Source organism: Numenius arquata, chromosome 2 (genome assembly GCF_964106895.1).
Source record: "Numenius arquata chromosome 2, bNumArq3.hap1.1, whole genome shotgun sequence".
In the NCBI taxonomy this organism is placed as follows: domain Eukaryota; kingdom Metazoa; phylum Chordata; class Aves; order Charadriiformes; family Scolopacidae; genus Numenius; species Numenius arquata.
This window is the reverse complement of record NC_133577.1, coordinates 80,035,747-80,048,875: the sequence shown is the minus strand read 5'-3', so window position 1 is coordinate 80,048,875 and position 13,129 is coordinate 80,035,747. Positions and strand designations below refer to the sequence as shown.

The following is a 13,129-nucleotide window of genomic DNA, read 5'->3' as shown; positions in this document are numbered from 1 at the left end:
TTTCTTTGTTCTTCAACCACAGAAGCAGACTTCTTCCCTGGATGTTTTAGGGAAGCAAAATAATACTAGTCACTTCTAGGTACACTTTGCTACTTGACTGTGTGATAGTTTTCGGGCCTGTGGTAGGGGACTGCAGAAAACAAAGGCTGCAGCAGGAAAGGAAGGAGCCAGCAGGGTCTGTTGGTGGGCTGCGTGCTCTTGTGCCAGGATGCTGGTAGTCCTGTGTGAGCACTGCGACAAAGCACAGGATTGTGGCCTTTGTAAGAGAAATTCAGATCACTTCTTTGTTGGGAAAAGGCACTTTTGTGAGAGGAAGAGAGAACACACCAAATTGAAAATGAAACTGTGCTGGCCATGTCAGTGCACTGATGGCATTTGAGATTAGCAGGGAGGGCCTGTACCAGCTGCTGGGTTGCCTCTGCTCTAAAGGCAGTTACCTCCATCCAAGGGGTAACTGAGCAAGATGGGCTGATGCCGGCTGAGCTCATCCACTGAGACTTCTGAAGTTTCCAAAAGTCCAAATGTCTTACAGCAGAAAAGACTGTCGAAGGGCACCAGGAATAACTGCTGTGATCTGTGAAACCCCGGATCTGCTTCTCTAGACGTTGTGCGTGTTTGCTGCTACCTTGTTTCTCTGCTCCTCCAGTAACAATATGTGATGTGTAGTATGTGGATGTGGACAAAAAGTAGCTAAAATACTTTCAAGCAGTGCTTGTAGCTCTGTATTTCACTGAGCTGGGCAACAAGGTGTTGTATGTTCCTGTTTTTTCCATGGAGTCTTTTCAAGGCCAGGGTACCACACTGACAAAGCAGTGAATGTTTACTGCAGTCCCAGAGCAGTTCAAGCGCGCGGTTCAGGCTTTACGTCAGCAAAGCACTTAAAGCTTTTGGGGAGCATTGTGTTTGGAAATGCTGAGTAAATCCGAACAAGATGTAAAATTGTTTTCAGTTGGAATTCCTGTTGTCCTGATAGTTCTGTCTTCCTGACATCTGGTTTTGGAGCTTGGATCGTAGTAGTATGATACGGAAGCTCCCTCTAGAGGGAGTTTCTGCCAGTGAACTCCATGAAGATCTGGTTTTGGCAGAAGAGTTGTTTGACATGTGTACTTTCCTTTTTTAAGGCTGTGGAACTGGCGTGTATAAAAACTCGTGGAGAGGGCATATTATTTTAAGCCTGTTGTACTTGGAACTGGAGTTTGCTGCTTTTCATACCCCAGGATTTTGCTGTAGAGGCTCTATATTGTTACCCTGCACAGCAGCAGTCCTGCAGGATTGAATTAACGGTTTACTTTTCAGTGTACATCATTCAGAAAAGCTCTGTTTTATGCAGAGCGATAACATTACCAGCTTTGGGGGCAGGAGAGGAAGCTTTCTAAGACCCTGGCTATGATGGTTAGACCTGCCTTCTTTTCTGTTATGCTCAGGTCTTGAGCCCAGACTTGAGCTAGTCCAAACCCTACATGCCTCTCCCTGAGCAGGGACAGTGCTTTTATAGCAGCCGAGGCCATGGTGTTGTAGAACAGATGCTGGAATGGCAGGTGCTGCAGCCAGGGCATCAGAAATATGGGAGGAGTGAGTCTTGGGTGTTGCGCTGGAGATCTCATATGTATGTCCAGGAGAGGTTGCTAGGTCTCTCCAGCAAAAGTGAGGCTCCATGGGGAGTCGCTTTCAACGGGAGGGCAAAAATGGTAGCTGGGGTAGTGTATAAATAAGAGTAAGATAATCTAACAGTGGTTCCACAAATATTGAGGGAGATGGAAAAATGATGATTAAATTCTTTTCTACAAAAGGTAAACTATAGCTTGTAGTGGGATCTTTGTTAGAGATGAGGTTTTTTAAGTGGCTTTACCTACTTTTGTTGCATTGATATCTGATTTTTACCTCCTTTAGGTCTGCAGGTTGGCCTCAGAGAGTCAGTATTCTCCAACTTTTCTGCTCAAACTCATTCATACCTGGAGTAAGAATCCCAGGTAAGTGTTCTCCTCGCAAAGAACCATGAGTACTTCTGATTACACAAAATTCAAGGAAAAAAGAGCATGTTACTCTAACAGGTTATGAAGAATTGTGTCAAGCCCCATATTTTCTTTTTCCATTAGGCTGTTATTCTTTTGATAGCAGTCCAGATACAGTTGGAAATCTTTCCAATTTATGCAATTACTCTTTTTTTAGTGGGCTGCTTTTCCCATTGTGAACAACCAAGCAGATATGTAGCCCTAACCCAGCTGATGGGTGAGGAGGAGAGCTTAGTTCTCAGAATATGTCTGTCTTGATCAATGACTTCTTAGTCTTGGGAGGTGGGGAGTGAATTTTGCAATATATCATTTCATTCATGTATTTTGATTTCTTACTTATAGTTTATGAAAGAATATGAGTAGGTTCAACACAGAATCTGTGACTGAGATTCTGATGTGGAAAGTTGTAAAAGAGCTTTTTAGGATGCAGACACTGTGAGAAATTCTAGCTCGGCTCTTGAGTGATTTTTGCCTCTTCCACAGACTCACTGCTTTTTCCTTTGCTTAAGTATCCAGTATCTGTTTTAAGACATGTCTTTGTAGGCTTGAAGAACTTATAGAAAAACTTATATAAAAAATGGTATTGGATCATTAGGTTAAGAGCAGACTAAGAGGAGACTTGGACAAACATCTGTGGAGGAAGGTTTAGGTTTAGATGATGCTAACTTAAAGCAAGAAAAGGGACTTGATGACCTCTCAACCTTCTGTTTTTCATGACAGTGTTGTTCTGTGATTTGTGTGCTTTTTCCCTGTTTGAATTAGAGGACAGTCATCATCTTTTTGTGTGACTTTTTGCACAAAAGAATTACAAAGTTCTAAATGTAAATTTTCAGTCTTTTTTATAATCTTTCTCTCAGGTATTTCCCCTTGCTGGCCAAGCAACGGCCAGATCACCCAGAGTATGATATACTGTCAAATGTGTTTGCTGTGCTGTCAGCCAAGAATTTGTCTGAGGCCACATCAAGTCTTGTGATGGACATAGCCGATAGCCTTCTCAACAGCCCAGATTTTGAACCCACGGAGCAGGTTTCCCATTTGAGCGTGACTGACTCTGTTTTCATTGTCATTGGAGACGTGACAGAAGGTATGTGTGTATAAGAGTCCTGTGAGAGGCTCATTGGGTGCTTTGGATGTAGGTGTTAGATTATGTTGAGGTTGTCTTTGCACTGGCTGAGAATGCTGGGGAAGGAGTCGTCCCAGTGGAGATGAAAAAGTCAGTGTACAAATTTGTCTTGACATGCTCAAGAACTGTAGCGTCCTGCTTGTCTCAAGACTGGTGAGATCCACATTTGAGTGTCAGGGTCCTGCACATAGAGAAATTCCTTATGAAGAGGGAAAATATGTTCTCAACCTGTTTTGTCTGTGAAGCTTTGAATGACATCAAGTTTTATATAAAAGCCCAATCCCCGTATGCACATTGTCATGTATCACTGATGTTTAGTCAAAGATCTTGATAAGAAAGACCTGCCATTGATTCTTTTTATCTGTGAATGGTAATAAACAGAAGAGTGATATGCTGTGTATGATGCTAGGGAGTCATCTATAAACAGAAGAGTGATATGCTGTGTATGATGCTAGGGAGCCATCTTTCACCTGTAACACTCAGAGGTAGTGGAAAGGAGAGCACTTTTTGCTGTGCCTGAGTTACGGCAGCTTTGATTGGCACAAGAGGCCAGTGGCAGAATAAAGAAGACTGCATCTATAAATGCTCCAGCTGTTTTAGTAGACCGTTACTACCTTTGAGGAACCTCCTTGGTACCTTTTGGTAAGCCCACACTTTACTGGAGCTGTTACTGAAATCTGTGAGGAGAGCTTTTATTTTCTGTATGTGCTTTCTTTGATCCCAGCTTGGACATGTTAGACTTGGTCTTAGCAAGTGCATGTCCCCAGTAGCCAGGTGCCCTACATAGTCATCTTCCACTGATGACAAACTTTGTGTTTCCCCCTTTGTTTGTGTAGGGTCAGATCTCCCTTCTGTTGCTTGCAGCACAGAGTTGGGTGTTGCTAACTGTTGTATCCATTACAGAGACCCTCAGCCTAGGTTGCCGCTTGGTTCTGCCTCATGTTCCTGCCATACTTCAGTACTTCAGCAAAACAATGTTAAATGTGGAGAAGGTGAAAAAGAAAAAGTATAGAGCTCAAGTCAGCAAAGAGCTGAGTATACTTTCCAAGTAAGTGATTCCTTAGAGCTCAAAACAGTTAAAAAGTTGAAAGGAGGTAGGAAGAGGCTTTTCATAATAGGTTGCAAATTAAAAACTCATAAGTCTCAAACTATTTAAATTTAAAGCAGTTGAAAATACCTGTCTGTCATTGACCTTGCAAGCTGCCAGTGACTGAGAGGGGAAAAGTTTTCAGAAACTGATTTTCAGAATTTGATTCTAGCTGTTTCTATTGCTGGTACTCAAACCCAGTTCCTCTTGGGTGTAGGAAAAGGTGCAGAAATGCCTGCAGTCATGTTGAACTGAATACTTGGGCTGATACCGTGATTTTGGTGGGTACGCTCTATTAGCTTGGGGCTAATGGATGGGCTGACAAAGCTGCCTGAAATGGTACTAGTGCTGACTGAGTTCTTCTTTGCTCTGTACTGGTGATTGGATTGATATAAAATAGTAAATTATCTTGTCTCATTGTGCAGGATCAGCAAATTTATACAAGAAAAGACTCAGAATTCAGTGCTTGTGAGCCTTCTCCTCCCTTTCCTTTATCAGAGTAACATGGAGCAGGTGGGTAGAAATTACTTCCCCCCCTCCCCCATTAAACATATGTTTTTCTTTTAATAAAGTAGATTTGTTTAGAATGCAGTTAAAATCCTTAGCGATTACATGCCATTTCTTGTCATTAGCCTGAAATGAAGTCTTTGTATGTTTGTAGTCTGTTCATCTGCTATTGCGTGTTGATGTGTGCAAGACACTGATGCTATGCAGGGATGCCAGTGCTCAGGCTGACTCTGTTCCCCCTTTTCATGGGGAAGGTCTACGGAAGTTTTTATGCAGTTTTTACCTCGTTTGCCACTGTAGTCACTCCACCAAATTCCTTCTGGTGTTTGAAATAAATGCTGCTCTTCACTGTGGATTTTATGTACCCCAAATCCAAAGGCACAGCATCTGGACAGAAGTACGGATACATATGGTTGAGTATGTAGTACATGCTGTGTAATGGGCAGTGCTGCATTGGCCTGTTGCAGGATAAAAGGCGAACGTTGTGCAGTGCTATTAACATGCTCCCATATCGCCTGCTTCCGTTCCGTTGTTCCACTCCCAAGGAATCCACTTGTGGGTACGGAAGTGTAGCTCAGAACTGAAACTTCCCTAAAAGACTAAATTCCCCAGGCATGCAAAGCAATATGGGCTGCAGTTGAAAGAAGCAGAGGTCTCCATGGCTTAGGTCTTTTGTAAACTGTTAAATAAATCAAGCACTGAGGATATTGGTAAACTATTTTGTCTGGGTTTCCTTCTCTGCCAAACCTCGTTTTCAGAAATATAGTCCCATCTACAATGAATGAATCCATTGATTATCCAGCTTGAGTGCCTGAGTCCTTGGATCAAGGTTTGGGTCTTCTTTTTCTTAAAAAAATGTGCAGTTGCTCAATGGAGAGCTTTTAGGTTTGCAGAAAGAACTTCTAGGCAGCAACCTGTAGCTTCTGCTTTGCAAGTGGTCATTTAACTGGTTTTAATTTAACTGACATTTAACTGTCATTTAACTTGGTTTTTAAATCTCTGAATTGTTAGGAGACCGTATATGGTTTCTGTTCAGGCAGATTATACAAGTATATGGTGCTATTAATGTTTGTTTCACAGATCAAAGAAAGACTGCTTTTTAAAGCTCTATTAGTTCTCATGACCTTTGAGACATTTGAGGAGAGACACAAAAAAGAAATCTTCGTAGTGATGGTATTCGTCCCTAATACTGTGCTTGTGTTTAATTGAAAGGTTGCAAGTGCTTCTGAGAGATTTGATGATTGCATTGAGTGTGTCCTAATTCTTTGTTCTCATTCAGTATCTGTCATCTGAATAAAATACAGAAAAGTGGTTAAGTTCACTTTGTGTCTTGAAATATTTCCCAAGGAAATGAAATAACGTTGTGAGGATTCAATATTTATTGACCTTATTGAACAGTTATCTGTTTCTTTCAGGGTACCGAGATTGACATTCTGGAGACAGTGCAGAACTTGCTGAGGCATTGCTCAAACCCTACAAGCTTTCTCAAACCACTGGCAAAGCTTTTTTCTGTCATTCAGAACAAACTGTCTCGACATAAGTTGTGCTTGGTATTTCAGGTATTGCATTTTTACGTGTCCTTCTGTGCTTTTTTTTACTTGTTCTAAGATATCAATGACAAAATAATTAGCAATATTTATCTTTGTTGTGTATGAGCTTAAAAACTTTTTTAATCTACATATCTGTTAAGTGAAAGTAACAGAATTGCATATGGTAGAAATTCATGAGCTGCAAGAAGACTTGTAAAAGATTTGGTTTACAGCCTGGTTGATGTGGGCATCACCAGGGTTCTTTTGTGTATGAGAAAACAAATAAAGCACACTTCATCTGTAACAAATCCTGTATCTTTATGAAATAAGACTGACTTTTAGCATCCTGAGGGTGATTTTTGTTTGTGTTCTTTTCTCAAAGATTTATAGCAGCCAGGTTGTTTTTTACTTCTTTGAAGTGACTTGCATAACTTTTTTTTTTTTTTTTTTTTTCATCAGGAAAACCCAGGAAACACTCAGTGTAGATATTTAGAAAATTCAGGACTTAAAACACACATCTTCCAATTTATGGAAGGTTATGAAAGAATGGCTCTTGTTAAGCTTCTAACTGGAGAAAAATTGATCCTGTTGCTTGCTTTATTTTTTGTCCAAAGTGGTAAAGTCTTCAGTTCTCCAAATTTTTAACAACTGTAACAGTTAAACTATTTTCTTTTATGTTTCTTTTTAGACTTTATCGGATTTGGACAATGAATTGAAGTATATTACTGATGTTGTTAAGGTATGCACAGTTTCTTTGCTGACTTTTTTTCTGCGACATTGTACTGTCATGTTTCTGGCCTTTTTCATGAATGACTTGTTGCTCTTTCTTAGTTGAATGCCTTTGATCAACGGCATCTCGATGACATTGACTTCGATGTACGTCTGTCAGCATTCCAGTCAATCACAACCCGCATCAAAGAAATGCAAGTGGTGGATATCAACTTCCTCATCCCCGTTATGCACAACTGCTTCTATACCATCCAGGTTGGCTGAATGTTCCTTCTCTTGCTTTGTGCACAGCGTCCATGACAAATCTAACTTCCAAATTATTTCTGTTGGCTATTTTTTGACACTGCAAAACATTCGGAGAGCATGTTTGAGTCTTCTTTCAAACACCTGTTTTTAATTTTTGTCTGTTTGCCTTTTCACCTATGTGTCCAGAAAGGCAAATACAGTGCAGCAAGAAGGCTCACCCAAGCACAGTGCAGCTTCCTGTCAGTGAGCCTTGGAACTGTTTGGTCAATTTGTGCTGTATAAAAGGCAAATTACAGTCTTGAAAGGCTGCTTTTCTTTTTCTTGCAGCATTTTGTTGTGGTTACGTGGGCATGCTTGTAAATCTAAAAGAATTTTTCCTGTTTGGAAGGCTGGCCATTAATTCAGGGTTAGAACTTCTACAGGAAGGGTCTTAAAGAGTTTGGTCTCCAGGCTTTGTTAGGTTGTGCTCTGTGGTACTGTTCAGTCCAGTCTTTTGGGGCTAAAAGGGTGTCATATCCAGACTCATGTAGTATAATTTCTTCACCCACTCAGCTAGGGGATATGGCTCTTAGTGACAACGCAAGCCTTTGCTTGACCAGTTTTATCCGCCGACTGGCAGAAATCGACCACACAGAAGATGACTACAAGGAGCTAATCCAGCACACTCTCTTAGAGTCTGTGAGAAGAGGGCTGAAGAGTAAGACTGAGGTAAGGCACTGTTCTCTGAATACACTTCTTCAGCTGTCTTCAGGATGCCAGGGCGTATGAGACTTCTTATAGATGAGTTCTTTGAGTTCTGTTGCCGGGATAAGAAATCTAAATACCCATTGTAATCAAACTTACCCTTCATTTGAAGTCTTTCAAAAATCTAACAAGTTATAGAACTCCACCATATTGTGTTTCTTTGCCATTATTCAGCTTTTCTCAGTTGTAGCTCATTCTTTGGAGGAGAGACTTTAATTTACATGCAGTCCTGGTGTATTTGCTGTTACCAAAGAATGAGGCCTGAAACACTGTAAATGACAGCACTGCTGTTCTGAGTAGTGCAGCAGCCTCTCTGAGGGACACTTAACTTTCACTGCTTGCTGTTTGCAGAGCATCCAGCAGGACTACACATCATTGCTTTCCTGCCTCATTCAAACGTTCCCAGAAAATCCTGAATTCCGGGATTTGGTCCAGTTGACTAACCACCATGATCCTGACATGGACTTCTTTGAGAACATGAAACACATGCAGGTAAAAGACAACAGGCATTCCCTAGTGCCTCTCTCCCCCTGCCAAAGCAAAAGCATTTAACTATGGAATAATGTTTTCCAAAGCGTCCATATGTGTCTTTACAGAGAAATTGAACCTGTGTCATTAGATACTGTTTAAAAACAAAAAAAGGGGGGAATAGGGGTGGGCATTATCACATGCGTGATTGCGAATCAAAGTCATATTTCTATCTAGAAATTTCTTGGCGCTCTGATTTAGCAGCACTGGTTTTTACTGCTTCCTAATTTAGCTAAAATAGCTGTTTTTATTTTAAGTGATTGTTTGGGATCCTGAGCAGGCAACCTGTGTGTGACCCAGCCCACAGTCAGCAACAGTGTCCCGAGGATCGCTGTGACATAGACAGGGAGCAGGGAGCATTTTGTTTTTAATAGCCTGTTCCCTGCTACTCTCTGTCTGGAGGCTCTGCAGCTGCTTTTCATTCACAGGCCTTTGTAATATAAATGTTGCACAAAGCCTGGACTCCTGGTTTTGCTTGCAGTCTGAAAATACTTCTCCTTTCAGAGGTGCAATCAGAGAAAGCCTTTACTACATCTGTAGTTATATGTAGAATTTAACTTTTTACCTTGTAACTTTATCGGGCCTTCTCATCTTATATAAGTTGCCTCCCTTGTTTGATACCTGAGGATGGCACAGTCTTAGGATTGTGAATTCACAGTGAAATATCCCATTGAGTTGGAATATTTATTGAGGCGAAAGGCTAGTGAAAGCCCAGAGACTGAAGGAAAAAGGAATGGCCTGTCCTCAAAAATGAATGTAATATGTACATGTCATTACTTAAAACTGAGGCATTTTCAGAACTGCTGAATGTATGTGCTCCCTCCTGCTAGTTGTGACTCAAGGGTCGCCTCATTCACTGTCTTTCATGTTTGGCTCAGATCCACAGGAGGGCACGGGCTCTGAGGAAACTGGCTAAGCAGCTCGCTGAGAAAACGCTTGTGCTGTCTTCCAAATCCCTGCAGAACTACATCATGCCTTATGCTACTACTGCCATTTTTAGTGAAAAAATGCTTAAGGTAAGCTTTTAAATTGAATGCATCCATTTTGAATATTTTCATCTTTCTTGTACCAATCTCCTTAAAAGACTAACCACTTTAAAAGGCTGATAGGTTTGTGGATTTCAGACAAGAGTGCTGCTGTTCTTCTTTTGGTGGCAGAAAGAGGGTTTGGAAGGTGCAGATGCAATCTGGGCCCAATCCTATATCTGTTAAACCTATCCTGTTTCTCGAAGATGGATCTCTTAAGTGTTTTGGGTTTGGGGTTTTTTTATGTTTTGGGATGGTTTTTTTAATTTTTTACTTGGGGTTGTATCTGTTTGCGTTTTTGTAATCAGGTTATTATTTTTTCTCCTCTGTCTCCAAACTGCTATCTTGCTGTTCAGTTCTGAGATTAGTCACTCTTTGACAGGAGAATGTATGTGGTGGGGAACACAGGCTGTGCCTAGCAACTGAGGTGGGAATAAATACTGTTTTCTCTGGAGTTACAGGGGAGCTGCAGGAGTCGGCTGAAAAGCCTCTGAAATCATTAGTAGCTTTGTAATTAAAGTCTGAAAGGTGACATCTTGTTAGTCACTTTCCATACTTTATTGAAAAACCTGTGCAGTCAAATTACTTATAATATCAATGTGGATAGACTTCTACTTGGGGCTTGAAAAAACAAAGCTTCAGACTTCTGTACAGTTCCCTGTACGCTGTCAGGAGAACAGCAGAGCTGCTTATGTCAGACCTAGCAAGTGTCTAATTCGCTTACTGGCAGAAATATTCTTCTGAAGCTGAAACAATTCGAGCTTAAGCATAGGACCCAGCACCTGCAGCCATACAGACTGTGCCCATCAGTAGAGTGACTGCAGTCACTCTTTGAGCAATGAGAAGTGAAATGCATTGGTGGAAACCTTGGTGAAGAAACAAACATATTTTATTTCACATCGGAAATGGGTCAATGATGTGTATTTCTAATTGATCAGTGTAGCCCAGCAATGAGCCATGTGTCTGTGGATAGATATCTTGACTGGTTTTTAGTTCTTCGTACAAGAGAGTCCATAGATTTAATTATGTGAGAAAAGTGAAATGTGTGTAGAAATATTTGGAGGAAGTGGGTCTGGAGATCTGCTTGGTGAGCTGTGATTTTTTTTTTTTTTTTTTACCTGGTGACTGGGAGGAAATCTAAAGGAGCAGAATATCAAGCATCCCCACCAGGCAGACATTACTTCCTCTGTCTCTTGTTGCTTTGAGTAAGGTGTGTTTTAGGCACATGTTCATCATTAATACTAACAACAACTGAATTTCTATCTTTTGGGCAGCATGAAAATATGGTAACAGCCTCGGTTGAAGTTATTGGAGCTGTCTGCCAACACCTCTCATGGTCAGCGTACTTGTACCACTTAAAGCATTTCATCCATGTCCTGCAAACAGGACAGATCAGTCCGAAGCTGGGAGTCAGGTAGGTACTGCGAGCGATGCTGCTCTAGGTTTCTCCAAAGACTGCTAAGGCAAAATTCAGTGTCTTAAGAAGCATCACATGGATTTTAGCCTCTTTCCCTGGGATGGGAGGTTGGCAGCTTGGAGGTGGGCTTATGCAAATGAAAGTGATCATGGCCTTGCACACTGCAACTATGAAGGGTTAATGGGGCATGACTTTCTCATTGTCTCACTGAGTGCATGCCAGTGTTAGCAGCTTCTGCTTTTGTCAGGCTGTCCCTGGGACACCTGCATTGCTCCAGTACCACTGGCTGTGAGGTTCCACAGTGAGGTAGTTCACAGAATGCATCTAGCTGAAAAGCAACAAGTTTTTATTTCCTGGGTTGCTATTTCAGGATAAACCTTCTTATGCTGCAGTGTCACTGAGCGTGGAGTTTTCCAAAAAGCGCTTTTAAGATTTTCTCTTGTGTTGGTCTATGCAGCTTCTCCTTTTTGTGTGGAGAGCTGATTCTCTTCATGTTTTCCTTCTGCAGCTTGTTAGAGACAGTACTGGAAGCCTTTCACTTTGACTATGAAACGCTTGAAAAGCAGCTGGTGACCATAGACAACCAAGGTGAGCTTTCTGCTCCTGACTGTAGAAGCACTACCTCTAATGGCTCAAAGTCCAGCTAATCGTGTGTTTTACTCTTGAGATCAGCTACTTCCAGCTTTTTTAAATGTGCATATTGAAAGCTAGTTTTGACTTGCCTCCTCAGGAGCAATGCAGACTGTCCTCCTGTGTGTTGACAAAGTGAAGAGAGGTGGGGGGAACCATCTCCACATTACCTCTCCATCCCAGGCCTCTGTAAGCCAAAACAGCCTGGGCTGGGTTTATGCAAATCTGCAGGGTTCTCCAAAGTCTGCATGCGCTCCTGTGGCTGCTGACACATCTGAGTTTTTTGTCCTTGTTGTTGTCTGCTCTCATGGTTATCTGCAGCCTGAGAGATGCTGTATGTCCTCACCTTGCTTCCCCTGCCATTTCATGGGAAGAAGTGATATCTCTGGCTTCTTCACCACTGTGGTTACCTATGTTGTGGCCTTTGGGGTATTCTGAGGAAGGAGGAGGATATTTCACAGCTGTGCTTGTCAGTACCTCTTGTCTTGTGAAATTCTCAAATGTAAGTGAGCAGCAGCTCTCTAAGGTTCAAGCACATTGGCCTTTGCTAAGCTGTCTGTGGAGTTCAGCTGAAGACTAACCACCTGTGATTTAATTTAAGCCTATCCCTGAGGGGTGGTTATTAGAAACCAGCATGCCAGAGCTCCTCTACCTAGTAAAAAAGCTCTGATGCTTTCTGATTGTTTGCTGTTGTTGATGATAGGTAGGAGCTTTGTCCAGAACAAAGCCATCACAGGAGTCTCTTTTAAGGGCTTGATTTTTGTGGCCTCCTATATTTACCTGTGCTTTTGACAATTACTTGACAGAAGCTGCTGCCATGGACCTTGAGCCAGTGGTGGAGGATGAAGAAGCCATGGAGCTGGAGCAGAGTGAAGGGGGAGAGGAGGTGGTTGAGGAAAAGAAAGAGAAGAATCTCTCTGAGGAGCTGGCAGAACCTGAGCAAGCAATGGAGACATCTGAAGATGCTGAGAAAGTGACCAAACCTGTTTCTTTCTTACCCCGAAATAAAGAGGAGCTGGAGTATCTGATCAAACACATTCAAGATACAGTTACAGTCAACATCTTGCCTAAATTGCACAGGTGTATTGTTGCAAAGGTAAGGAGCTGGTATTGGAAAGGAGTTTTGCAGGCCTGTGCTGCTACTGTAAAGGTTGGGGTGCTACTTCAGAGCCCAGTGGAAATGCAGCACATAAGAAAAAAAAAAATAGATGCAACTGGAGACCACCTGAAAGCACAAAAGAGGCTTCATCCCTTTTGTTGTGTCATGGAGATTGCTGACAGACCCTCTGGTCAATATGCGTGTGGTGTCTTTACTTCCCTGCTGAGAACTGGCTTGACCCACACAAGTGAAATGATTCACTTTGTGCAGCCTGTTGAAAAGTTCTCAGCCACTTGCTAGCACCCAGCTTAGCTGCTGTATTGAAAACAGAGGGATTCATCTCACCTGTCCTTTAGCTGTCTGGGTTTTTCCTGTAGTCAGCAGAGGATACCAACTTGCCTTGTTGGCCTGTTCTAGGATTTGTTGAGAAAAAGCAGGATTTGTCTATGTATA

General features: G+C 41.9%; 1 protein-coding gene across 1 annotated transcript in view; it reads left to right on the top strand.

The window, feature by feature from the left end:
- The window catches only part of UTP20 (UTP20 small subunit processome component), a 65,263-nt gene that overhangs the window by 31,573 nt on the left and 20,561 nt on the right, over positions 1-13,129 (top strand). The window contains exons 29-41 of the mRNA XM_074166786.1: positions 1,891-1,970; positions 2,870-3,096; positions 4,039-4,183; positions 4,648-4,735; positions 6,145-6,288; positions 6,947-6,997; positions 7,090-7,242; positions 7,786-7,941; positions 8,329-8,469; positions 9,384-9,521; positions 10,805-10,944; positions 11,456-11,535; positions 12,384-12,673. Of these exons, the coding sequence (XP_074022887.1) occupies positions 1,891-1,970; positions 2,870-3,096; positions 4,039-4,183; positions 4,648-4,735; positions 6,145-6,288; positions 6,947-6,997; positions 7,090-7,242; positions 7,786-7,941; positions 8,329-8,469; positions 9,384-9,521; positions 10,805-10,944; positions 11,456-11,535; positions 12,384-12,673 (1,833 nt within the window). The remainder of the gene's footprint in view (positions 1-1,890; positions 1,971-2,869; positions 3,097-4,038; positions 4,184-4,647; positions 4,736-6,144; positions 6,289-6,946; positions 6,998-7,089; positions 7,243-7,785; positions 7,942-8,328; positions 8,470-9,383; positions 9,522-10,804; positions 10,945-11,455; positions 11,536-12,383; positions 12,674-13,129) is intronic.